General features: G+C 38.0%; 2 protein-coding genes across 6 annotated transcripts in view; one reads left to right on the forward strand and one right to left on the reverse strand.

The window, feature by feature from the left end:
* Positions 1-511: 511 nt before the first annotated feature.
* Positions 512-21,746, forward strand: ccdc24 (coiled-coil domain containing 24). The gene is made up of 9 exons (XM_081374862.1): positions 512-535; positions 846-1,057; positions 2,490-2,659; positions 8,468-8,620; positions 8,722-8,826; positions 10,826-10,880; positions 17,852-17,918; positions 18,431-18,548; positions 20,318-21,746. Exons 2-9 carry the CDS (start codon positions 875-877, stop codon positions 20,736-20,738), a joined length of 1,272 nt encoding a protein of 423 aa, XP_081230988.1. The 5' UTR covers positions 512-535; positions 846-874; the 3' UTR covers positions 20,739-21,746.
* slc6a9 (solute carrier family 6 member 9) overlaps positions 20,778-26,115 on the reverse strand; it is a 56,379-nt gene continuing 51,041 nt past the window's right edge. For 3 of the 5 annotated variants that reach the window (XM_081374860.1, XM_081374859.1, XM_081374861.1), the window contains one exon: positions 22,683-25,625. In XM_081374860.1, coding sequence (XP_081230986.1) covers positions 25,401-25,625 — 225 coding nt within the window. In that variant the 3' untranslated portion in view covers positions 22,683-25,400. Of the gene's footprint in view, positions 20,870-22,682; positions 25,626-26,115 lie in introns of those variants that run through there. The other 2 variants (XR_014030807.1, XR_014030808.1) reach the window with 1 other exon arrangement.

The following is a 26,115-nucleotide window of genomic DNA, read 5'->3' on the forward strand; positions in this document are numbered from 1 at the left end:
TAAAGATGGAGGTTTATTAATTGTTTAATAGTCATGTTCATGACAATAGACCTTATTCACATCAGCGCCATCTTTGATTTTTAACATGAATGAAAACGGGGCTGAGGGATAGATATCTTCGGTGGGTTGTGCTGTTATTTGTGTCTTGGATTGTTTTGCTGACGAAACACTGCAAAAATATATTTCCAAGAAGTTTCAGTAGCCTACTAGTCAAAACAGCATGAGCTATGGAAAATTATAAGTCAGGGAGCTATACACGTACATACATAGTATAAAATATAACGTTTTACTATGAAAAAGTTAATGCAAAATCCTACATTCAGGCATACAACTCTTAACAAATATTAAATATTAATATGATTAAATCACCGAATAGAAAAACAAATGAGGTCATTTGTAATGTAGGCTACACTAGGTCCGAACGGGTTAATAAAGATCACTATCACGAGCCCTTTAGCCAATCGTTTGACTGCGCAAGTTTGTCTCCATAGGAACAGGTATGTTTACACTGATACAGGAAGCTACAATTGTTTTGGTGAGTATCCGCCAGTGTGGAATGTGCTTGTTCTAAAACTAATGTTTATGTTTGCACAAATGTATGCCAGCTTAAATCTTTCTCCAACCATACTTGTTTCATTATCTTAAACGTTTAAAGTCACCAAATACTAGGTAAACGTGTCATTGCCAAAGTTAATTAATAATAAGGTCATAATTATTTACGCAATATGTTTGTTTATCATGCTCTTTCCCTTTGTAACTTTACATGCATCACTGCCGTTGAATGCTGTATGAGATTTTGAAATGTATGTAGGGATGTATTTAATTTTCTATGTATTTATTTACAGCTATTTTGTCTTCAGTATGGACACACCGAATGCACTCCAGTGGTGAGCTTTTTGTGCTCAGCTCTGGAAATAGCGGCCCCATGGACAATTTCCAACGCCAACAATCTGTGTGGAATTTAGTGCAGGAAAATGTTCCCTGCTCTGAGCTTCCTGAGATCCGAGCAGTACTTGGAGATGCATTGATTGATACGTACGCTGAGTTGTATTCAGAGGTATGAGGCATATTCATGCATCAGACTGTCTAGTAAGAGAACAGAATGGGATCGCTGAAAGTAATTTTGTAATCTTTATAAAATAACTGCAAAGCCCACACTACATAATTCATGTCTTCACCTATTAATGTTTAATAACTTATTTTTCTTTTGAAAAGCCAATGGAAACATCCCTTCAGGCGATGTCTTCATATTTTTATTTATTTAGATTTAATATTTACATTTAATGTTTAATATTATATTTATCTTGTATAGCCAGTATAGCCTAACCCTGACGGGTAACTTTAAACCAGTTTTGAATTACAACTCCCAAGAGTGAATTATCTCAGTGCATGGAATGCAAGACTGTTTCAGAGCTGACTCTTTCAAAGATAAATAGTCTTTCACAAACTGCATACGCAGTATACTCAGACAGCCATGTGCATATGGAAATAGTGGGTGGAAACTTGTCTATAGAAGACTTATTTGATTCCTCCTTCCTCTGAACACTAAATAGGATTTATGACTTTCTGTTTAAAAACCCCTCTGCTGTTCATAAGGACTTCTGAGATTTTTTTTTAACGTAGTAAGGCATACTAATGCCTCGAATGTGTTCAAGGGAATTTTATACACTTTCACTGCAAATAATGATTATGATAATGCATTGTCTTAGCAACTATGGACCTGTTCTGAACACCAGTAAAGTTTATAACTACTGTGCTGCAAAACAAAAATGCAAGGAACTTTGCTCTCCTAAGACTCTAGTTTTTCTGTCAATTTTCCTCTCTTACTTTGCCTTTGAGCTTGTCCTTGAGAACATTTTTCAGTACAAAGATGAAAGTCAATAAACAAGAAAAGAAACATGCTCTTTTGTATCAAAGTTTGCATTGAGGTCATTTTTAAGCCTGCATCCTCACAGAAATGTCTCTCCGGTGCCTGTGCTCATCCTAAACCCCAGGTTCTGCAGTGGAAATAAGAAGGGGCTGAAGTTATTTAGGCTTGAAGTTGGTTTCGTGCAGGCACAGCAGGATCAGAATTCTCAGGGAGCTGGTTTTACTCCGTCTTGCATTGCCTTCGACAAGCTTTGAAGTGTATTTTCAGAGTCCGAGGGAAACTTGAACGTCCCAAGACAGGTGTGGAGATTGGTAATAGAGTGCAGACATTGTTTGCCAGTGCCATGACAGGCTTTCATTTCCCTCTCTGGCTTTTCACCTCACGTGGTGGAGCGTTTGTGAGAATAACACATGGATTTTCTTTTTTATATTTGCTGAAATTTTCAGTTTTTCATACCCATTTCAGAGATTAGAGACACTTGTGATGGGATGTTAACCAACTGGCTGCATTTCTCTAGTTGTAGAGCAGCTTGTAACATGGATTTGGAAAGTGCATTTCATACAAAGCTGAGCCAAATAGCACTCTTCTGTTAACGCTTTCCTCTTTTGACCTGTTTTAGGTGGAGATGTGGGAGAAGATTTGGCAGGAGCTCCATTACTCAGAGCAGGGCAGCAGGCCAGACGCCCCTGTGTTCCCTCTGGCTGACCCCCCGGCTATTAAAGAGTTGCTAAAAGCAGAGATTCAATTGTTGCTGCTCTCACTGAGGGAAAAAGCAGCCAGTCAGGGCAGGTGAGGAAGATACATGGTTATAATATTACTGCTATGCAACATGGATCCTGGACTGTTACACAACAGACATCAAGCCTCAAACATTATACCAACAGTTAACTTTAACAGTTATCAGAGCTAACGAAAATTAACATTAACTATCAGCTCTGGCATCTTGTTGATAGTCATAAACTTTATTAAAACCCACTCACTACTAGACATAAGCCATAAAATTTGCTTCAAATTCTGGCTGATACAGATACACTGACATTACAATTCTATAGTATTCAAGAAAAACTAAAATCATTTTAAATGTGACAAGTAAATTCCAGCATCACAATGTTACAATATACAACAGGATGATTTGTTAAAGATCACATTTAATTGTGTTATTCAGTAATTAGTGTTTTTAAAGCTTAATTTTAAGTGAGCTTGTTAGATGACGGCAAAGGGAATCTAAATAAAAATTACAGAAATGAGCATACACAATTAAATATCTAATGTCGACTGATACCAATAAATTTAAAATAGTTAAATCTGTCAAAAAACGATATTGTACCAAAATATCGTGCATCCTTACAATAAAGTCATGGTTTGATGAACTATATTACTTATATTAACTCTAAATTGTAGTCATTTTTAAAATGAACATGTTCAATAGATTCCAACTGAAATGTTTCATCTGAAGATCTAGAACTCACTGTCGAGTCTCATCTGCGGGTGTCGTGTTGTAATTGCTTTCCCTGACTTGATGAATGAATGTTCTGACCTTAATGGAGACCCGAAGTATTCTTTTCAACTGAATGGGAGTGAGTTCATAGGTCAGGGATTTGCTTTTGTAAAGTAGCATTGCTTTAAAAGAAATGCTTGCTGATAAATCATTGGAGCAGCCATAGGAGCACATCACAAAAGAACTGCTTTAAATGAAATGAAACAGTTACGTCAGCAGTAAGGACTATGTCTGGTTTGTTTGACAGTTCATGTTCTGTTTTCTTTTAAATTTGTAGCTATTTATGATTACGTTTCAATTCGTTGCCTAGTGGCTTTTCTTTTTTAGGGTTCTTTGTTACTTTTTGTGGCTCCTTGCCTAATATAACAATGCACCGGGGAAGAAGATATTTACAGGTACCAGTCAGGCAGGAGGGGCGATTTTCTCTCAGCAACCAGCTAAACAGTGGAAAGAATGTCTTTATTCAAGGTCTTCTTTTAAAAGGTTTTTAATGTACTTTAACACATTTTTTCAACAATAAAATTTCAATTCATTAAAATCCGTCGATTTCGTTGGTTAACTATTTACATTATTCTTTGCTGAGCCTGTAGATACATTTTTCACCTATTTATATTCCTTATAACCCTTCTCTCTAGTAGACAAAAAGCTCTCTTTTCAGCCATGGCAAATCAGGAGCAGGTGTTTGGTGACTACCGGTAGAGTCCATCAGAGAAAACACTTTCATTCATTCCCAAATTGCTGAAACGAATTGACTCTGTCACCCAGAAACAAATATTGCATATGAGCATTGGGGTGTAAACTTGTTTGGTTTCAATGTCAGTTTTTGTTTGTTACCAACTTCCTTTGGTGACATAATTTAGCCGCTGATCTGCTTTGAGGACAAATCTGGATTACTTCTCTTTCATATTGCTCCAGGTTTGGAGCTTTCCCGGCACCTGATGCGGGCCAAAGCAGGAAACCGTCGATTCAATGGCGTTTTTTGCCCTTTAACGTGGGCAAGGAAGCTTTTGAAAGGAATTCATTTAATGGATCTAGTTAGCGGCACTTTTTCCCCTCTCGGCCAATGGCCTCCCCTCCCTCCTGTGTGGTCTAAGTCCTTGTCTGCGTGATTTGTTGTGGCTGTATGGAGTCGAGCTGCACCTGTTTCTTTATGCTAGGTCTCCGTTTAATGGGCATTGAGAGAGAACCTTAGTTCATGCGTGAACTGCGAGCGGCTGAGACTTTAAAAGCCGACCAAAGGAAGGTTCTTAAATCTCTGGAGAGTGATACCACAACAATCGGCGCAGGAAGGCTGGAAAGAGAAAGTTGTGTGCACAGCGTATTTCACATGTAGGTAAATTATCAGTGCAGATGGAGGGGCGTTTTGAAAGAGCCTCTTATTTTCCTCTGATACATTGAGGGATTTTTCTTTTGTCCTCTTTTTGATGTGGCGGCTCCTCTGTGCCATCTTTGTTGGCAAGAATATGTTCCTCCCTCCTCTGTGAACACTGCTAAGCTGCTTACTGATCTGTGCCCACAATGTAGCCTCTGTTCCTGTCAGTACATCCCCTCTATATGAGCAGAGCAGAGATGGGCGTCGGACCTCTGCTCGTAATGCAGGATTCGGTCAGAGATGCTTGTTAACGTCTTCTGACTCTTTTTATCAGGCTACAAAAGCCCCACAAACATGCAAACTGTATCCTGTCAGTGCTTAAAAAGAAAGGGTGAAGATGTGAGCAACGATGGGCTGAAAGTGATACACAGCTTTAGGTCTGAATAATGTCTTTGAGTGAGAAAGGACCATCTGTTTGCTTCATCTTTGTTGTATTTCTGGTTATTCAGATGTTTAATGCATATACAGTTTAATGCAGTTAAATGCATTTCCAAATGCAAACCTTTGTGCTTATTTACAATAACATTTCAAAGTCCATGGACTGTAACATCAAGTCCAGGCTTGATTTATGGTTAGAAAACATGGCTGTGGATAAAAGGCCTTTGCTCCCTTGTTGTGTGTTGCCTTCATCCGTTCTCATGCACTCAGCAAGGCTGTTTTAAGATTACAGCAAGAACTGAGAGCGCCATTTTATTTATCACTAAAAACAACAGCATTCTGTTCTTATTATTTAGATGTTTTTTTTTTCTCATGTGTATATATATTGATAAATAATAACAATACCATATTTTAATCCTTAAATAAATAAATAAATAAATATATATTATATAATGATATTTATTATCATTCTTATTATTGTTAGTTAGAAATTCCATACTTTGCATTAGGTACCTCATCTATTAACTTCTAATAAAAGGGGTGATATAAAAAAAAATGTGATTAGATTTTTTAATAAAGAAAATAATACTTTTTTCAGCACGGATGTATTAAACTGATCAAAATTACAGTTACAGTAATATATACAAAATATGTTTTAAATAAATGTTGTTCTTTTCAACTTTCTGTTCATCAAAGAAATGCATCAAGGTTTCCACAAAAATATTAAGTAGCACAACTGTTTTCAACATCAATAACAATTAGAAACTAAATCAGCACCAAATCAGCATGAAGCAACTTTCCCATTCGGCTGACATCACATAAGTTGCACAATGGTTGTATATTACTAAATGATTTCTGAAGGATCATGTGACACTGAAGACTGGAGAAATGGCTACTGAAAATTCAGCTTTGCCATTACAGGAATAAATGACGGTTAATTAAAAACGGTATATGAAATTGTAATGATATTTTCCCAATATTGCTGTTTTTACTGAATTTTTGATCAAATAAATGCAGCCTTGATGAGACCCCAGACTTTTGAACGGTAGTGTATTTTTCTTTTTGTATTTTACCCCTAACTGTTTTCTTATAATACAAAACTTTCAGTTGTTCTATTTATTGTAGTGTTGTACTGTTTAAAGGTGAGGTAAGCGATATTGTTGATATTTGAAATCAACCCAAACAAACACACCCCTCTCTTCATTGCTCCGCCTCCATAGCTCACCGACCAATCCTAACCGCCCTGCTCCGAGTCGGTCTCGAACCCTGATCGCTAGCATGCGAGGCAAGTGTAGTAACAATGACGCTAAACACCACGTTCTCTAGCAGTCGTCATCGCGACTCTCAGTAGCTGGCCTCCATTACGCACGCAATCCAAGAGTGGATGTCTGTTTATCATAGCAGAAGCGCAACAAAATAATGCTTCACGAAAAAGTTTGTTGTTAGTTGCCAACAGCACAGCAGCTTCAGACAAACAATGACACTCAAACCCGGTGTTACTCACGTGTGGAACGGAATCAAAGCAACCTCCAGCAACCTCTGTTTTCAGGCCTTCCCGCTTGGGTCTCTCCAGCGCTGGAAAGCTTTACTAATATTAACGTGGGTCCTAAACCTCTTGCCCAGTCATAACCCTTCATTTTCCAGTGATTTCTTCTGAGCTTTTCGCTTTTGTATTGTATCATCTCTCTTTCCACAGTCTTTCTTCAAATCTCCCTCTTCCTCGTCTCTCTCCTCCACCGTCATACGGCCCGTCATACGTGTGTAGCCTAATGCTGATAGGCTACACACGTTTGTTGTTGTTTGTTCGTGTGTCAGTCCGACTAACTTCTAAACAGTGGTTTTCAAATATCGCTTACCCCACCTTTAAAGGTCCCGTTCTTCGTGATCCCATGTTTCAAACTTTAGTTAGTGTGTAATGTTGTTGTTAGAGTATAAATAATATCTGTAAAATTATAAAGCTCAAAGTTCAATGCCAAGCGAGATATTTTATTTAACAGAAGTCGCCTACATCGAACGGCCCGTTTGGACTACATCCCTCTACTTCCTTCTTTAATGACGTCAGCAGAACAGTTTTTTGACTAACCTCCGCCCACAGGAATGCTCCCTCAACTCTACCGAAATTTGTTTATGTACTTGCGCACTTCTTATAACTTACTGTGTTTACTCAGCTCTTACGGTGATTTTCTGAAGTAAAACTGACGCTTCATCTTTTGTGTGATGTACAATAAACTTTATTAAACTCATCAGTATATGTTTGATCATCATTCGGACCTGGTCCGAAACAGCAGACTTGTAGGCTATTAATAAATAATGGATACATACAAGCAGATGACAAATACGTTATAATAACCGTAATTAAACTACTAAACTATACCTGTTCCATCTCTATACAGCACTCTGACTCTGTGGGCATTATTGTCCAACTCGAAATGAACACCGTTACTGAGAGTTTCTGATATTATCATCATTCCGTGAGATGAAATTGTCCTGAGAGACTGAGCGGGAGCTCATGAAGCTCCGCCCCCTGGGTCGTCCAGCAGCAGCTTATTTGCATTTAAAGGGCACACACTAAAACAGCGTGTTTTTCTGAGCACCAAAAAATGACAATTTAAGCATGCTGTAAAAAATTATCTGTTGGGTATTTTGAGCTGAAACTTCACATACACACTCTGGGGACATCAGAGACTTATTTTACATCTTGTGAAAAGGGGCATAATACGGGACCTTTAAGGGCCAGACACCAAAAGCTATGAGTATGAGAATGATTTGCCTGACTTTCCCCACAGTACAACATCATTCTGCTGTATTAGTAGTTCTTTTGGTTGGGGATATAGGGCCTTGAATAAATAATGTGCCTTCCAAGAAAATTCTGAATTTTTTAAAGTTAGTAAAACAAATTTTCTAGATCAGTGTTTTCTAACTGTATTTGTTTTAAGACACCCCATAGCTCCATCAATAAGTCTCAAGAAATACCCCATCACTGAATCCAAACCAGAAAGGTATTCCTCTTCTCTGATATTTTTATGGATATCATTCAGAATCTTCATTCATTTTTAGTGCACTTTTAAACCACAACAAAAAAATCAATACTGTGTGGAAAGAGACTCTCCAAACAGCTTTAATGAGATGAGATCTATTTAATGAGATCCCATTTTGTCTTTCACAGGTTTCTTGAGAAAGATCTAACAGCACATTTATTTATAAATTAAATCCAATTAAGTATACTTTACTTTTTTAGTTTAACAAGGCAAAATCCTGCTTGGGAATCACTGTAAAACTGTGCTAGCACTTTTCACTTTCACCATTCTGTCATTCTCAGTCAGTAAATGAGTGTGCGTGTGTGTCTCAGGGATGAAGAGGAGGTCATGGCCCTGTACAATCCTAGTGTGGTGAGTTACGCATTGAGCAGCAGTAGCACACAGAGACAGGGGAGTCCAGGCAGCTGGTGTGAAAAGAAATCACCTTCCAGACCCCCATCTAGCCAGAGCAAGATTGGAAGCAGGTCAGTGTTTCAAAATGATATACCCGTGAGTGTACTTCTACATGACAGAAGTTGATGATATTGATTGGGTTAGTAAGTATTGAATAGCACTCTTTTTTCAGGTCAATCTCTAGCCTCTCGTCTCACTCCAGCTGTGAGGAAGAAATCAAGGCCTTAAGACACAAGTTAAACATCACCCATATAGATGAAGTCGTGACCCATCTCAGGTGAGGTGTATATCTGAGCAGTTATACACACTGCTCCCTTTAAAGTACTCAATTCAGTTGCTCTGCCCTTTAGAGTGAGTAAGGCAAAGTGATGCTCGTTTTTAAATGGAAATCACACAGAGTGCGAGTGTGAGTACATGTTATTATAACTGAGGTTTGCTTTGAGCATATTATGAAAACTATGAACAACACAGTAAAATTTCAGACCTAATTCCATGCATAACAAATGCAATTACTTTTTTATCAAGCAGATAATATTGGAATCATTTGTTTACACCCGAGGCAGTGTACATAAAATAATGACTTTTTAGCCAGCAAGATTGTCCGTTTGCAGTTTGATCCTGTTGTGCAGTGAAGTTAATATTGTGGAACACACATTCCTCAGGGTAGATTTCTCCCTCCTTTGCTCAACATGTGCTCATACTGACTATGGACGCAGACCAGACACGCTCCTTCTTGTGCAAACATGCTGTTGTTAAATCAGAATGTTGGACTTACTCACCTTCCTCTCTTTCCCTCTTTCCACGACTGCTCATGCTCATATACACTTTCGTCTAGGATTATATTACTTACTGCTGCTTCTAAATTGGTGGCTACATTTCGATTTGGGGTTGTCTGTAAGCTCACACATACACTAACAGTCAAATGTTTGGACACAAACATCATCACGTAGCCTTCACCATACCTAGAGATTGGCATGGTTTTATTTCAGTTAGCCTAATAGCTAGTTTGATTTGCATTGAGAGATGATCTTATGGAAAGTACTCCATGCCAATCTCTAGGTATGGTGAAGGCTATGTGATGATGTGGGGCTATTTTGATTCCAAAGGCCAAGGCAACTTTATCAGGATGAATAGTATCCTGGATCCATGAAGTAACTGGCCTTTAAAAATAAAAATCTGCCTGCCTCTATGGGAATTTAACATAGGGGTGTCCAAACTTATGCACACTGTATTTCAAGGAAGAACATTTATTTATTTACGATACATTATTCATTCACAAAGAAAATTGGTGTCCTTAAAGGTTGGATTTTTCCTATTTTTTTTAATTAAGGCATTAAGTTCAATTTCCAAAAGATGATTTTTTATTCCTCTTTTTAGTCAACTTTAGCATGGGTGTCTAAACTTATGCATAGCACTGTATATATATATATATATATATATATATATATATATATATATATATATATGTATATATATATGCATACACACAACCATGTACTTTAAATTACTAATATAACCATCTCATACTATCACTATGTCATGGCACCACCTCAGTACATCTATTAAGGGATTCCCTCTTGAGTTCTCTCTCTCCTTAAGCCTCTCTTTCAGTACAAACTTTCTACTTTACGAACGCCTCGCTCAACCCCTTTACCACCCACCATTCTCTACCTCCCTTCCTCTCCTTCTCTGCCAGGCATGTGTAACCCTCCACCGAGCTAAGAGGAATGCAAACAGTAAGTCCTGCTGAGTGTGGCAGCAGGGAACTGAGATAGAAGGAGGGGAGCGAGCAGCCCGATCTATCCCTCCATCAGAACAAAAGACCTCATTGTGAGCAAATGAATACTAGATCCCGACATATGTAAGATTCCTTGGCCTTAAAAGAAAAGTGAAGAGAGTTTAAGTGACTACAGTGCTTATGTAACACAGAAGAAGTAGGCCAGTGTTCGCTTCCCCGCTGATCTGGAAAAGAGTTCATGGTGCAGCAGTTTGAGTCCAGCCCAGATAAAAACTCTTTTTGCTCAAACTTGTTTAAGTGATGCTGTGTTTTATATGAAGTACTTAAATGAGAAGAGGTCTCCTATTTCTCAGAAACCCATAATGGCTCAGAATATGGACAGTTATTTATAGTTGCCATAATTATGTGTATCTTATTCTTGGTGCCACTTATGGTATTTTGTTTGTTTGATATATATTTTTCCCCATTACACTTCATGAGTGTTGATTTAGAATATATGCATATATGCACTTGTTTGAAGGCCTTGTTTGATTGACAGGTCAGTCCTTACGGAAGAATCTGAAGCACTGAAAAGAGACGTGCGGGTCCTGCAGGTAAGGGCTCATTTTGATATTAAATACTGGTTTTGATTGCAACATCAATTTCAGGATTACTTTAATAACATGTTATGAATCTGGATCCAAAGGGTGGAGGAATCTTTTTTCTCTATCTTTTCTAAGCGCACCTTTTTTTTTTTTTATCTGCTGAGCTGAGGCCAAACTCCATTATAGTTAAAGTACTGTACTTAAAGCTGCAGTCCATAGCTTTTTTGGGTAAAAGAATTATCCAAAATAAATTTGAGCAAGTACATAACCAGCCAGTGTTCAAAACTATCTGCTTGCCTTAGCTCGATTCAAAACGGTAAGCTTGTAATAATGTTTTTAATTCCAGTGGTACTGGTGGATTCTTTGCATCATTACGTCACATCTGTACACATAAAGAAGGTGTCTCAGCTAGTAGGCTATATTGCGTGTGAGGATGTTGGAGGTGGAGATTTATAGCCTTTTCTCACAGTACTTGATATAATTAAACTCATCAATTTGATGGCGGATCCAGAAAGGTTCAAACGACAATCACCAGTGACAACTGGAGATTCACCCGTTGTAAAACGTGAAAGACTTCGGAGAAAAAAAGAGACTGCAACTGGGCCCATGCGAAAACAAGGATAATATCGGAAGGGCATTAAATGTAGTCAATCAATGCTGATGTTGTTAACATTAACAATTTGAGAACAAAGTATAATTTGCACGGTGACGTGATATGATAAGCAAACGTTAGATTAAATCGGTGCAATTTACTGCGATGCTTTTTCCCCCTTAGTTGGTCAGAACAAAAGTGGATGTTACTTACTTGTTCAGACGACATTTTCCGGTGAAAATTCTTATGTTGGTCATACTTCCAAAAAGTAGAATCTGTGATTCCGAATGACAGTTTCCACACCGGCACAGTGATTGACAGCCGCACATTCTCCTCAAAACATTGGATTCATCCGCGCTGTGCCATGCCGAGGTAGCCTGGTAATACCAGACTCTGCTACTTCACTTTGCTTCGTAGACAGAGTCTGGAATGGCATAACAGAGAAGTGTTTTCTCTCTTGCTAGGGGGCGCTTGTCTGAAGTTTAAAATCATTGGTTACCCGTAAGCCAATCACATAACGTTTGGTTATGGCGTGTGTTATGCGCATGCTCAGCCGCATTTAACTTTCACTGTAAACACATGTATGATGCGAAAACAAAACCATCGAGCGAAATACCGGAGTGAACATGGCTGTGAACAACTTTTGCAGATTATGTGAAGTAAATCTACGCATCCACGGTACAATCAGCGTGTACGTCACGGCTCTCAGCCCGCCCTCTGTTCGTTGATTGGCCCGGCTGTTCCAGACCGGTGGCAAACAGAAAGCTCTGAAGCTGTCTCAGACTGAGTACAGAAGCGAAATGAAATTGAGCGGAAGTACGAAGTCTGACGTAGTCAGGCTAATGCCGAGGCACAACGCACGTAAAGTTGATAATTCCGCGAATAACAGATTTCGAACAGAGATGGCAACAAAGAGGAAAAACTGCAGACTGCAGCTTTAACTCTTCTTTTGTGGTTTCTACAAAGAACAAAATGTATAGCTTTCAGATTGGTCAGTAATCAGATTTCCCTTATGAACTGCTGCAGTTTTTATTATTATTGTGAAATAAATATTGCAGACAAAAAAGCAAGTTTCATCCCCATAAGACTAGTGAAGATAATATGATAGTTCCCAAAACCCAACTCTGAGTGTTCTAACACTGTGGAACTGCTCTTACAGATTAAACAAACTGCTTAATAACCATTTTTAATTATCTCAGTTTGGTGCAACTGAAAACTACAGTGCAAATTTGTATTTGACTCTCTATTAGTTTCTACCTTTGAGAATGAGAGAATTGCCCTTATATTTGCTTACATGTAATTATGAGGAAAAAATGCAACACTTTACATTACTGTCCAAATTATACTGTAATTACCTACTATAGTAATTTCAAAAATTACTGCCATGATGCTACAGTGCTGTGAATGTTTGCTTGGATCAGTGCTAAGTTTCGTCTAAAATTTAATTTATTTCAATGATGAACTGAAAATGAATAGACTTAGTTTTAGCAATAACAATACCAGCTATGATGTTGGCAAATAGCTGCTATAGCTTTGGGTGGTTGCTATTGGGCGCTCCCAGGTATGACTTCTGTCTTTCAATGTTATGTCTGTGTTGTTTTGTTAGGGCCCAATCACTGAAAGTGTGCATTATGCATTTTTTTTTTAAACCTTTAAGGGGCTTTAGAGGCCCAGTCAAAAAAGTGCATACATCATGTATGTATGAAATCGGATACACATATAGTTCTCATTGAGCTGAACACGTGGATGTGACTATTGCGAGTCACGGTCATTGTGCCCCCAACTGGCAGCAGGAAGTGTGTCACTTAAAACAGGCTTTGAAATCAGCCGCTTATATTTACCTGAATTGCTGAATGCGGGGTCAGAATAATGTCAAGACACAGCAGATATAAATTAGATTTTTGATGTATTTACTTTCTATATTTACCCAATTTTCTAAAGCCATGGAGTGATGGTGGTGCCTGTGCTTGGGCCCGTCATCGCTGCCGGCTTATTTTTTTCAATATGAGGTATCAATCATGTGCCTTTTGAGGTTATTATAATATTTTGATGTTTATTCAGCATATTAAGCCTTAAGGTCAGAATATCTCATCCAAACTTTTCGCATGTTAAAAAATAAATACGACCTCACGTTAGGCTATGTCAATCACATTTACACACTGCCTCTGAAACTTTCGTCTGTCATAAAAAAATTCGGTTCCGGTTCAGTTTTCTGCGTTTTTTCGCATCTGTAGCAAGCATTTTGAGAGGTGTTTTGACAATTCAGAGCCACTAAATGACGAATACGAAAATTTCGGACACAGTGTGGAAGGACCTTTAATATGAACAATAAAAAGTGATTCTTTCCTTAGTAATAACAATAACAATATGCACTAATAACAATGTGTAATTATGTACAAAACCACTCATAAATTACACATTCAGTAGATAGTTTATTAGAATTACCCAGTGCTTGCTTAATAATTGCACCTTACATGAACACTCATGTAAAGTGTAAAATATAGAACAGTTGTTCCTTTTGATGTGTTACATAAGCAGCTGGGAAATGGATAATCATGCATCAACTACCATAGAACGAGCATATGTTTTTTTTAATAATGGATCACAGAGCATTTCTATAGAATATGAATACAAATACGCTAAACTAGCCCATTAAGCTCTTTTTCCATCTACAGTATGCACCCGAACACTCAGTGTCACACTGATCTCCTCTCAGTCAGCCAGAGGAACTTAAGGTTTTTTACTGTACATCCTTGCTTCACTTTCTCTTCTGTTAAAGTGCAGAGCTCAGCCACAGATGTGAGCCACTCTCAAGCAAATGAGAACGCCATTTGTTTTTGATTAACACACATATGCACACTATTTGAAGCATTCTGTCCAAACATGCTGTACAAATGCACTTGTCCAAACTCCTGAACATACACAGTTGACATGCTGTACAAATGCCCTCCACCACTCACTGTGAAATCTCATCCTGCTACACATAACAATATACAGTATTGAGCATCTAATATGTTGTGATTAGGTCACGTCACACAGCAGTTTCACGTTTGGGCTAGACAGACAAAACTTGTTACATTGAACTGGGCCGATCCTAAAGTTCACTTAGACTGACAGGCTCATTCTTGACAGTGCCAGACTGGGATGTGTACTGTCACATATTATTAAATTTGTTGGTGAAGAAATTAAACAGTTCCACTGGCATAGACTGTTTATTTTAATTAAATGATTGGTCTTTAGAGAGAAATGTATATAATCAGAACAGTGTTAATCAGAATATTAGTGCTAGCCAAGAATTTAATGTCTCATTGCAGCTGGGGCCTGCAATTGGGAGTCTCAGCACTAATGGGGCCACAAGGTGGCTGAATTTTATTGAACCCTTTCATGCATGAATTACGACAATCTTCCTATGCGTTTTGATTGCTCTTAGGGCATGAAAAACAAGATTTGATTAGATTTTTTTTTTTTTTTTTTTTACACACTTTTGAATATTGTCTTGGACAATGAGTCAAAGTCAAACAGCTGTGTTATTTTTTACTATCATTGAGATACTGTTATAGTTTTTGTTAATATTTTGAATTAGATTTTAATTTTAGATTTTATTTTTTCATTTTAATGTAGGTAATTTTGTTGTGTGCTTTGTCACTTTTATTAGTTTTTGTAAATATACTTTTATTACTTTGTAGTTTTAGTTTATTTTAGTTATTTTAGTACTCCAACTTAAATTAAATTAAATTTAGTGCATTATTTCAAGTAATGATAAAGTTGATTTTTATGGTTATGGTTTTAGCTTTAGTTAAGGATAATAACCCTGTCCCGTGCACAGACATCTGCTCATCTGTGGGAGTGTGGGAGAGGGCTTCCCTCCTCCCTCTGGTCTTAGATTTCAGTGTCCTGCCTCATAACTGTCTTTGCTAATGCTATTTCTTTTCCAGCTGGCCTCTGCGGTTATACCGCTGCCCACAGACCACAGGGCTAAAATGCTGGCAGTGACAGTGCTCACCTCAGAGAGCTCTGTTTGTGTTTCATTTAAAAGGATGAGTGTATAATACATGTGCTGGGCAGTAAGCATGACTCTACATGAGATATCAGTGACTGAACCGAGGCAGCAGGCAGATTGGTGTAATAATAGTACTCCGCTGCCATACGACAATGACGGCTAATGGAGATCCGTGGCTTTGCAGCGAAAGCATGTGGTTTGGAGTCCCGTTTTAAGAGCTTGAGACTCAGTGGAGCAGTGCTGTGAAATCATTTAGTGCTGTGTGAGCTCTGGGGCTGCATCAACACTTATGATGGTGGGGGCTTTTTTATGGTAAATGTGTCACTTTTTCCATTCTGAATCTGATTATTCTTTTTATTCTTGATACAGATACAAAGTTTCACATCATTAATTGTTGATTGAATCTTCACTCATAATGGCAAACAGACGAATAAAAAAAGTAAATCTACATACTGTAGAACATTTTGTTTGTTCGTGTTTTTAGTCAAACACGAATTTTAACTATTACTGATGGAATATTTATATACTGCAGTTCAAAAGTTTGGAGTTGGTAAGATTTTTTAAATGATTTTGAAAGAAGTCTCTTCTACTCACTAAGGCTGCATTTATTTGATCAAAAATAAACTGTAATTTTTTTTATTAATTTAAAATAACTTTTTTATTTTGGATAATTTTAAAATGTAATTTGTTCATTTGATGGCAAGTCAGCATCATTATTACTCCAGTCTTCAGTGTAACATGATCCTTCAGAAATCATTTTAATATGCTAAATTTGCTGCTCAAGTAACATTTCTTATTATTATCAACGTTGAAAACAGTTGTGCTGCTTAATATTTTTGTGGTTTTAAAAAAACAGCAGGTCCCTCTGCTTAAAAAAAAATCTTACACCAGACTAAGATGGTTTGTTGGTCTCTGCTGGTGGTCTGTTGGCTGGGTTTAAAAGTTTTTTTTTTTTTTTTTTTTTTTTTTTTCACCAGGTAAGATACCAGGCTAACTGAGCACGCAGCTAAACACCTGCTTGGCCAGGCTGGAAGACCTTAAACTATAGCTGAGGCCAGCAAACAAGTTTAGACTGGTCTAATAGGGGGTTTCGGCCAGAATATTGATAACAAATGCCATAGAATTGTGTCTATTAGAGTGATATGTTAGTATAAACATATACAACAAAGATGATTTGGTAAACATCTGCAGCATTACACTTTAAAATGAAGTTTTATTTGCAGTGAGACCATAGAAGAACCATTCTGGTTTCAACAAAGAACCTTTCAATGAACAGTTCTTAAAATAACCATTTGTGACCCTGGATCACAAAACCAGTCAAAAGTCGCATGGGTTGTCGTATGGGTCAAAATTATAGATTTTTCTTTTATGCCAAAAATCATTAGTATATTAAGTAAAGATCATGTTCCATGAAGATATTTTTTTAATTTCCTACCGTAAATATATAAAACATTTATTTTTGTGAGTGAATGCAGCACAATCGCGAACATAAATGGACATCGATTTTTTTGCACCCTCAGATTCCAGATGTTCAAATAGTTGTATCTCTGCCAAATATTGTCATATCTAAACAAACCATACATCAATTGAAAGCTTATTTATTCAGGTTTCAGATGATGTATAAATCTCAATTTAAAAAAAATTCAATTTCATGACCTATGTGACTGGTTTTGTGGTCCAGGGGCACATTTTTTCTTAAAGGTGCATTAAGCAAGATTCTGAGTTTTTGCAGAACTATGCCACCTCTGGCGGCAAGCGAAACTGCAGCCAGAGATGTGCACGCTCACTAGACAAAAGTTTTCTTTTTTTTATCTTACGTGGAGTTTGCGTTGGTGTTTGAAATGAACTACAAGCAGGTCTCTTACAATCCATCTTCTACGGAGAATGCCGGCGAATACACAAACCTGCCAGACATAGCTATGTGAGCGTGCCGTGAACGCGCATGACGTCACGCCCAGTCTAAAATTCCGGCCCGAATCCCTCTTATTTATTTTACTTTACAGGATTATAGAGACAATCTCAGTGATCAGAGAAGGGCTCATTCAGCCCATCAGGCAATTGTTTAAGCATGTATGGGTTAGAAAACGGGTATTTTTAACATGAAAAGTTGCTTAATGCACCTTTAATGTAAAGAACATTTTAATGTTTGAAAGAACCCCCCCCCCCCACTCCCCCACTATAAAGAACCTTTTGTGGAACTGAAACGTCCCATGGATGTTGAGGGTTCTTCATGATGGAACCATCAATGGCAATAAAGAACCTTTATTTTTAAGAGTGTACATTTGGAGACAAACACTGCCGGAAAAATCTCTGCCATAAAGCTTAGTTGAGAGAGTGAAAGTATAATGGTGTTGAAATCCTTTGGCTTGATTAGATGTTTTATCACAGGAAAACCTTGAGACTGAGAGAGCCAGTTCCCAGACAGAACCTGTCTCTCCAGAACCCACCCTAGCAGGTATGTGGTTATTCATCTTCACAAAAAGATTCTGTTTTCATGCACCTTTGTATCAGACAAAAGCTGAACTAAAACAAGACTGTGTAGCTCTAGAGGAGTTTTTGTCCATATAGGTAAATATATAAATTTGTCTATATATAAATTCAACTGTTGAGCATATTTTTTCTTAATAAACATTGCATCATAATGATCATTAAACCATTTTATTTTAAATCTGTAAATGTCTCCAAATGTGAAGTGGCCTTTTGAATAGTGTATCACCACCATCTAGTGGTTCACTCTTAAATCTTATGTACACTTTTCCTCAGTTTTTTTTGTTTTGTTTTGTTTTTTGGGCTGATGAAAGTGTCAGCCAGTGTGTAATGCAGTTTGTTCTTTTTATTGTACATACAACTCGTTCATAAAAATAAAGCAGCTAAATTAGTAACTCTGCGGTCTCAAATAAAGAAAGAAATCTGATAAAAATGTAGACTGCTTAACACTGATTTCTTGTTTTCTCTGCTGGCTTTCAGAGCTCAAAGAGGAACGGAGACTCATTCAGAGGGATCTGAACGTCACAAGTTTAATAAACTGCTCCTACAACACAATAAATCAGAGCACCAGAAACAGAAACCCACAAATCCATGCAAGGTCAGATCACCTTTCCAAAATAATGCTTTGTATATGACTTGATGCACAGTCATGCAGAGGTGGACAGTAACAAAGTACATTTACCTGAGTACTGTACTGAAGTACACTCTTTGAGTATCTGTACTTTACTTGTTTCTGGAAACTTTTTACTTCAACCTCACTACATTTGAAAGTCGTAAATGAAATATCGTACTTTTTACTCCACTACATTTCTGTCAAGGTCCTTGAGTAGAAAGTAGTAATGTCAGTCAGGGGATGATTTTAGTTGCAGGGGTTTTTGCATTTTGGTTGGAAATGAAAGTCGGGTTGACGTCAACATCCTACGTTGGATTTTGTTTGGAAATGAAAGTCGTGTTGACGTCAGAACCCGACTGATGTTGGTTTCTGTCGTCAACCCGATTTTCATTTTCAACCGCAATACAACGCCTGTCCAACGTTGGAGATTAACGCCAATCTGACGTCGGATTCTGACATCAACCTGATTCTCATTTTCATCGTTGTGTTTGGTCTTCTAAATGTGAATTTTGTCATTGTTTTGGAGCACACTAGCTTATAGATAACAGTAAGGCTAACATATTCATACTTAAAGCCAAACAACTTTAAATAGGGCACTATTTGAGGGAACAGCCATTTTGGGTGTCCAAAACCATTGTGGACATTATGGAGTGCACTTATTGAATGTGTTCTAGAAATAAATTTGATATTGATATGAGGGTAGGTAGGCAGGCATAGATTCAGAGGCATAAGGTACTGTAAGTATTACATACAACAATGCATTGACATTTACGTTTTACTTTTAAAAACGAGTAGCCTACTTCTGAACTTCTGGGGGGTGAAATGCTATTTCATGCTTACTGAGTTTTTTACACTGTTAAATAGTTTGATTCCCATGCTAAACATGGACAAAGTTTCAAAAATAAAGTTGTACGTTTGATGGAGTATTTCTGTGGCAAAAATACTCCTTCCGGTTTGTCACAAGTTTCGGAAAGTTTTTTTCGAGTATGGGCCTGTGTGACGTCAGATGGGGCGGAATTTCCTTATACGGGTCCTAAGGGCACTTCTCCCAGAAGGGCGCGCGCGCACCCGTAGACCAGAGCGAGAGAGCGAAAGCAGTACGCCCATCAAAGCCATGTGCTCGGCTTTATGGAAGTCAATGTCACCAAAGAAGTGTGTTTTTGGTTGCCAGTGCAAGATAACCCTGCACAGATTCACAAAGAACCCAGCGTTAAGGGACCAGTAGATGGAGTTTGTTGACGGAGTTGTGCAAGTGTTTTTGTTTGTTCCCTGCATTTCGACGATGATCGTTTTATAAACAAGGCCCAGTTCGACGCCGGATTTGGAGCAGTCCCAACGATAAAGGTTCACGGTCGTGCGTTGGAACCGCAGGCGGTGAGTAAAACTGCTTCGAATGTCTGTGTAGCTCCGCCCACACGGCACGCCTCCAGCCGCTCGTTTTTTTTCCGGAAAGTCTCGGTACAGCCTATCTTTCTTTTATAAATATAATAAAACTAAAGACTTTTTGAAGATATGAAGGATGCAATACTACTCTATAGGTACTCAAGATTAACATGAGATTGACTGAAACTGAGTGTTTCACCCCCCCTTTAAGTAAAAATCGGTCTTTATAATTTTGACTTGTAACAGAGTAATATTTGACCAGTAGTATCTGTACTTTGACTCAAGTAAGGAAGTTGTGTACTTTGTCCACCTCTGCAGTCATGTAGTTGATCCAAGGTTCTTCTGGCATAAATGTAGTATGTTTTTTAAAGGGAGATGAGTGGTCTAGCTCTGTCTGCAAATGATTCAAAAAGACCAAAACCATCAAACGCAACAGTTCCCCATTTGAAACCTTGTCCGCCCAGAGACACAAACCACATCAGGAGCGATGTACCACTAATAGGCTCTTCAAGTGCTGAATCCGCAAGCCCCACTTCTGCTTTGGAACATGGGGACAAAGGTTGCAAGTACAGAGGAAATTCAGTAAGAGCTTCAGCATTCAGACTGGTGCCAGCAGCCACAGTCAGAGCATCAGGATCCGTCAAAGACTTCCTCCTAAAGATGGAGGTGACCAGAAACGATGACCACCTCCAGCCCACCCCTCCTGCAGTGCAGAGAATAGCCAGCAGGGGGCAGAGGGGGAACAGACACCTGAGCGTTCCTCAGCCCAACAGCCTGCTCTCTTCTCTTTGACAACAGGAAACCATAGGAATAAAACACAAACCACAAGTTGATCTTTAAAATAAACTTTATTTACCATTTCAAATTGAACAGTTTAAGATATACAGCTGACATGACTAAGACAATTTCAATGCAGTTTGGCCCTAAAATGGAAAAGACATGGTTAGATATGTTTGATAAAGTACTGAGCTCATGTCATTAATGTGCTTGTCTTTTACTTCACTGTTTTTATATTGCCATGAGCACACAAGTACACACACGCACACACACGCACACACACGCACACTATTGTGATGACATCTCTTCTTTTAGGATACAGGACATGGGAGAGACATGGGTTTTATTTTTTGCAGTTATGTATTATTTTCTGTTGCTTTCAAACACGTATATATTTTTAAAGTGCCGTAACAACATTAAAATACATGATGCTGTTTTGAATAAACACTTCGGTAAGCAAGCGAAAGAATTCAGTTTCATTTGAGATGCAGTATGCTGATTCTGTTTATAGCTTACTTTATGCAGCCACAAAATTGTGCTCAATAGTTATTTCCATCTAGAACCTAGAGGTATTTATGTGCATATACTTTTGCTTTGCTCATTATAAACACAACCCCGTCATGTCATTTGAAGGTGTATTCCATCACAGTTAATTTACAAACTAATTGTTACCTCATTATTGAGAGTAAAGTCAATGTAAAAGTTTTCGGTTTTTGCTTCCCAATAGCAGATTGACATAACATTTCCATAACATTAATTCAGTTTTTATCATTTTTCAAATGCATTTTGAAATTATTCAAAGATCAGCATACAGGTTAAAACGTTCTTTCCAGGCAATTAAAATGTGCTTTCTCCGTTTCTTTTTACATTGTGCAGGATACATGAAACTGAATGAAATTGACAGAAATGTTCTTAAAGGGTTTTGCAGCACTACAATACACTTACAATACTGAGATGAAGATATAACATTGTTGGCTTTAGACTGTGTCCTTTCTCATCAATAAACGATTTCTGTTTGACCAGACGCTTGTTCAAAAAGCATTTTTCTTTTCAAGTTTCAGTCCAAAGCCTTTGTTTGGCAATGTGTTTGAGTTGAGATCAGCTGGCTTGAGGAGGTTTAGGGGGGAACAAATGTAGTGTCACAGAATATAGCTAAAAAATATTACAACTGATGATAAAATACAGTTTTAGTACTATAAAAATAAAAAGGAAAAATCTCTTAGAAAGGTAGATTTCTGTTAAATGGCAAAAACAGATCATTACATACTGATTAAAATTACTGTACGACATCAATAGTGACAGAACGTCCACTACACAGAGCACTCTGTACACATAACATTAGCTACGTTACCATAAGAAATAAAGTAAAAACAACTAAAAATAAACCCCACTACAGCAACCCACCCTGATAAAAACAGATAACACAAACATCAGTTGAATTTTTGTCTTTTTTTACATTACTGTACAACGGAGAGAGAGAGAGAGAGAGAGAGAGAGGACTAGAGGTGTGGAACAGTGCAAGAACGGCACTGATGCATAACATGTCTACTGTTATATAAAGAGTTTGCATGTCAAGGTCCGTTCACATTGCAGTACCTAGAGACAGACACATGGTCTTCATGCCACGTTCAAGGTCTGAGGACCACACATCAGACAAATGAGAGGACTTCAAGCTTGTGCATTCACATTTGCGACAGCGATTAATCATACAGTAGCTACCGTGTACGTAGCCAGCTAAAGTGAACCAGTAAATAAAAGTGCTGTTAGTCTCACGACACCTAAACTGCTGCTCTAATCTGTCTAACAGAGGAAAAGCTAGAGTCTGTGACTTGCATGTATGGTTGTGCTATTAGCTCACAAAGACCAATGAAACTCTAACTACTCCCCTGAGTGTCCGATATCTCCTGTTAGGCAGCAGGGTTACTTTAATTCTTGTTGCATCTCTTTTTTTTTTTTTTTCTAACTTCTTAAAGTTAGATTGTATTTTATAGATATATATTTTTGGATAAAATCTTGAATATAGGCTATACATATAGGTATATAGACAACCTTACCTTCATGCAGAGATTAATAAAATGTACATATAACAATGATCTCTAGACTATTATGCCATCAGGTTTTGAACACTGACTTTATCTGTGACCTGCTCCATCATTTTGAGTCGTTTTCAGAAAAAAAAAAACATTGAGTTTTATGAACTAAATTAAAATATCTTCATTTGTGGTTCAAAGATGAATGAAAGTCTTACGGGGTTGGAACGACATGAGGGTAAGTAATAGATGACAGAATTTTCTTTCTTGGATGAACTAAACTTTTAAGGTATATTTCCACCAAGAACAAAATGTAGAAGTATTCAGATGGTGAGCAGAAAAAATACTGAATAGGATGAACAAGGAGGAAATTTACTCCAGTACTATAGATGATGCCATTCACTGGCTTCTCAGACATTTTTGAGAAGTTTTTGGCTAGTTATGTGATTTCAACATGTCGGCCCATGAAGTGACCCATTCCAGAAAGAAAAAGAAATACTATGAATGAATTTCTAAAAATGGTTTGCTATAATTAGTCTACGGACTTCACTGGAGTCTTCGATTTTAAACATATTATTCTAAAATATTATTCATTTCGTTGTATTCCCTCTACAATATCTAGTAGTAAAAGAGGAAGAAATGATCTGCCAGGCGTCAAAACGACATTTGTTTAAATTTCATAACAAAATGAAGCTATTTCAAAGCTGAAACTTTGTATGTATTGTTCGTATTTTCAAACTCCTCATTTCGACTCAAAATGACAGAAGCAGCACGTCACATACGAATTGCGTTTCTCCATGCACAACGCAAAAGAGAAATACCAATACTACTTTGACTTAACTATACACAGCGATTCGCCGTTTCATCAGAAGTCTCAATACGTGATGCGTCGGCACATTAGCAGCTACCTTGCCAGAATCCCTGTTGAAAAGGCATCAGGCAACATCCCAGACAAATTCACAGTGTGACCAGGACTCTCTATCCAAGTACATGTGCCACTTCAACCGTATGCATCCTAAGTAGTCCCAAGTAATCATTTTGATACGTCACTGGAATGATATGATAAGCAGCATCTAGCCATACCAACTACCAAACTCTCAATCTGAGTATCTCCCTCCCTATTGCCAACAAAAACAGAACAAATCAAACACACCTAATATGCTGTGGTTTCTATTTTAAAAGTCAGATAGTTTGACCTTTTATGTCTCGCAAGACTATTTAATGTTATTCACAATAATACAAAGGAAAAACGGCTGACTACCCAACAGTTACACTAACTACAGTGATTGTGACTGATGCTACGTTTACCTCTGATCGTTCAGCATTATTCAAAAACACAACTGCTTGGCTCAGCACAGCCAATGCCTTTAAATGAACATACACACCAGTTCAAGTCTCTTCACACGCGTACACAACATAAAAATACACACAAACATACCAGCTAAATCATCAGAATACAAAGGTCTGTGCACATGTTTTTGGTAACATGCCTCCTTTTCTGTGAAGAGCAGGGTTAGTGTGCATACTACAGTACTGAATCTAATGAGGAACTAGCTGCTTCTGGTTATCGCACACGTGATCCCCTCGCTCAGGAGATGCCTCGGCTCGAGATGCCTGGAAGACTAGACAGATTTGGCATTTCATGTGGAAGTTCCTACATGAAAATCCCTCTCCTTCATGTCAAACACTCAACATCAGCAATAAATCATCTCAAGGTAATGGAAAATGCTTCACAAAAAAGCAAATTGTGTGTAACCCTGAGAATTGGCTTGAGAAGTTATTTGCCTCGGTCCAGATACCTCAGTCAGTAAGAGATTAAGACCAAATATCCTTTGTTTTGTATTTTTGCTCTCACTTAAAAGGGTAATAGAGTGGATATTCTCTTGGCCTATACTTATTTATCGGTATCAGCCAGTCTACTTGGACGATTAACGAAAGTTTTAGCTCCAAAACCTACCGGGAGTCTAGTCAATGGACAATAGACATGTCCTGGTTTGTATATTTAAGCGAATTTTGAGTTAATACAGTGTTAAAAGGTCATTTTATTTAACATGTATTATATCATATACTGGCATTATATTAACCATCGGCCACCCTACTCTCAGACATCAGCATTGGCCATTGAAAAACCCATATTGGCTTGTGAATGAGAAGGTTCCCAAACAAGACAATAGGTACAAAACAGAAACTGAAAATAACACTCCCCTTAACAGTGGCATTATAACATTGCCACAAAGAATATTTGGTCTTCAGCTTTTAAACCTGACCAGCACTGCCGCCACTATACACACACACACACACACACACACACACACACACACACACAAGCCAAATCCCACTGTAGCTCCTGTTGCCGCTACAGTCATATCTCCGGACTATTCAACACAGAGTGAAAATATTGTACAATGCGCTATATACACACTGCGTGTATGCAAACACCTGTATATGAACATGTTTTGTTTTTTTCTTTAAAAACACTGCAGTATTAAATTATGTGAACAAAAAGAAAAAGGTTTTGGATGACAACCAATTTCTCTAGAGGTTAGATTTCATAAAGCCCTTACAATATGTAAAGGTCTCCAGCGAGAGTGGCCTGTCCCGCAGTGTGGGAATGGGAACCGTCCTGGGGGGAAGGTGTGGAGGGGCTCTATGCGCTGGGTGTGGGGTTCAATGTTGAGCCATTGCTTCCTGGGATGGTCATACCGATCTCATCCTCTTTCTCCTTGAGTTTCTCTTTCCCCTCATCCTTCAGCTCTTCTTTGAGAGGGCACACCTCCACAGATTCAGGGCCCGTGGTGGCGTATCGTCCCTTGCGGTGCTCCTGGAGAGCAGGGCCCCAGTCCAGGTCAGGCTTCAAGGAGTTCTTCAAACGCTGCAGAGGAAAGAGTAGTTTTAAAAACAGTTGAATTTTGTTCAAAAGTATTGGCATACTTTAAAGCTAAAAGTAGAGAATTTATCGGGAAAATTAAGTTATCATAAAAAAAATAAAAAAATTTGTAAAGGGTTTGTTCCCCCAAAATTGAAAAAAATTGTCATCAATTACTCACCCTCAAGTCATTCCAAACCCACAAGTCATTCGTTCATTTTGAAACACAAATGAAGATATTTTAAATTAAATCTGAAAACTGTGTCGCTTCAAAAAGTTCATAAAGAGATCGTAAAACTAATCCATATGAATTGAGCAGTTCAGTCCAAATTTTCTGAAGAGACTCAATCCTATTTATGATGAATAGAGTAAATTTAGGCTTTTATTCAGATATAAACATTGATCATCGAACATAAACAGAAGCTAAACCGTACTTGCTTGACCCACAAGAAAAAACCTCATTAGTTCTTGCGGAAGCTCAAACGTCCTGCTTAAC

Source organism: Scardinius erythrophthalmus (assembly GCF_964197995.2).
Source record: "Scardinius erythrophthalmus genome assembly, chromosome: 9".
NCBI lineage: Eukaryota > Metazoa > Chordata > Actinopteri > Cypriniformes > Leuciscidae > Scardinius > Scardinius erythrophthalmus.

Bases quoted from the DNA above. Each gene is read 5' to 3' on its own strand.
- ccdc24 (XM_081374862.1), top strand. From the start codon at position 875: ATGCACTCCAGTGGTGAGCTTTTTGTGCTCAGCTCTGGAAATAGCGGC. The intron at 10,881-17,851 runs GTAAGGGCTCAT...GTTTTATCACAG, and splicing joins GAGACGTGCGGGTCCTGCAG to GAAAACCTTGAGACTGAGAG. The intron at 18,549-20,317 runs GTCAGATCACCT...TGTTTTTTAAAG, and splicing joins AACCCACAAATCCATGCAAG to GGAGATGAGTGGTCTAGCTC.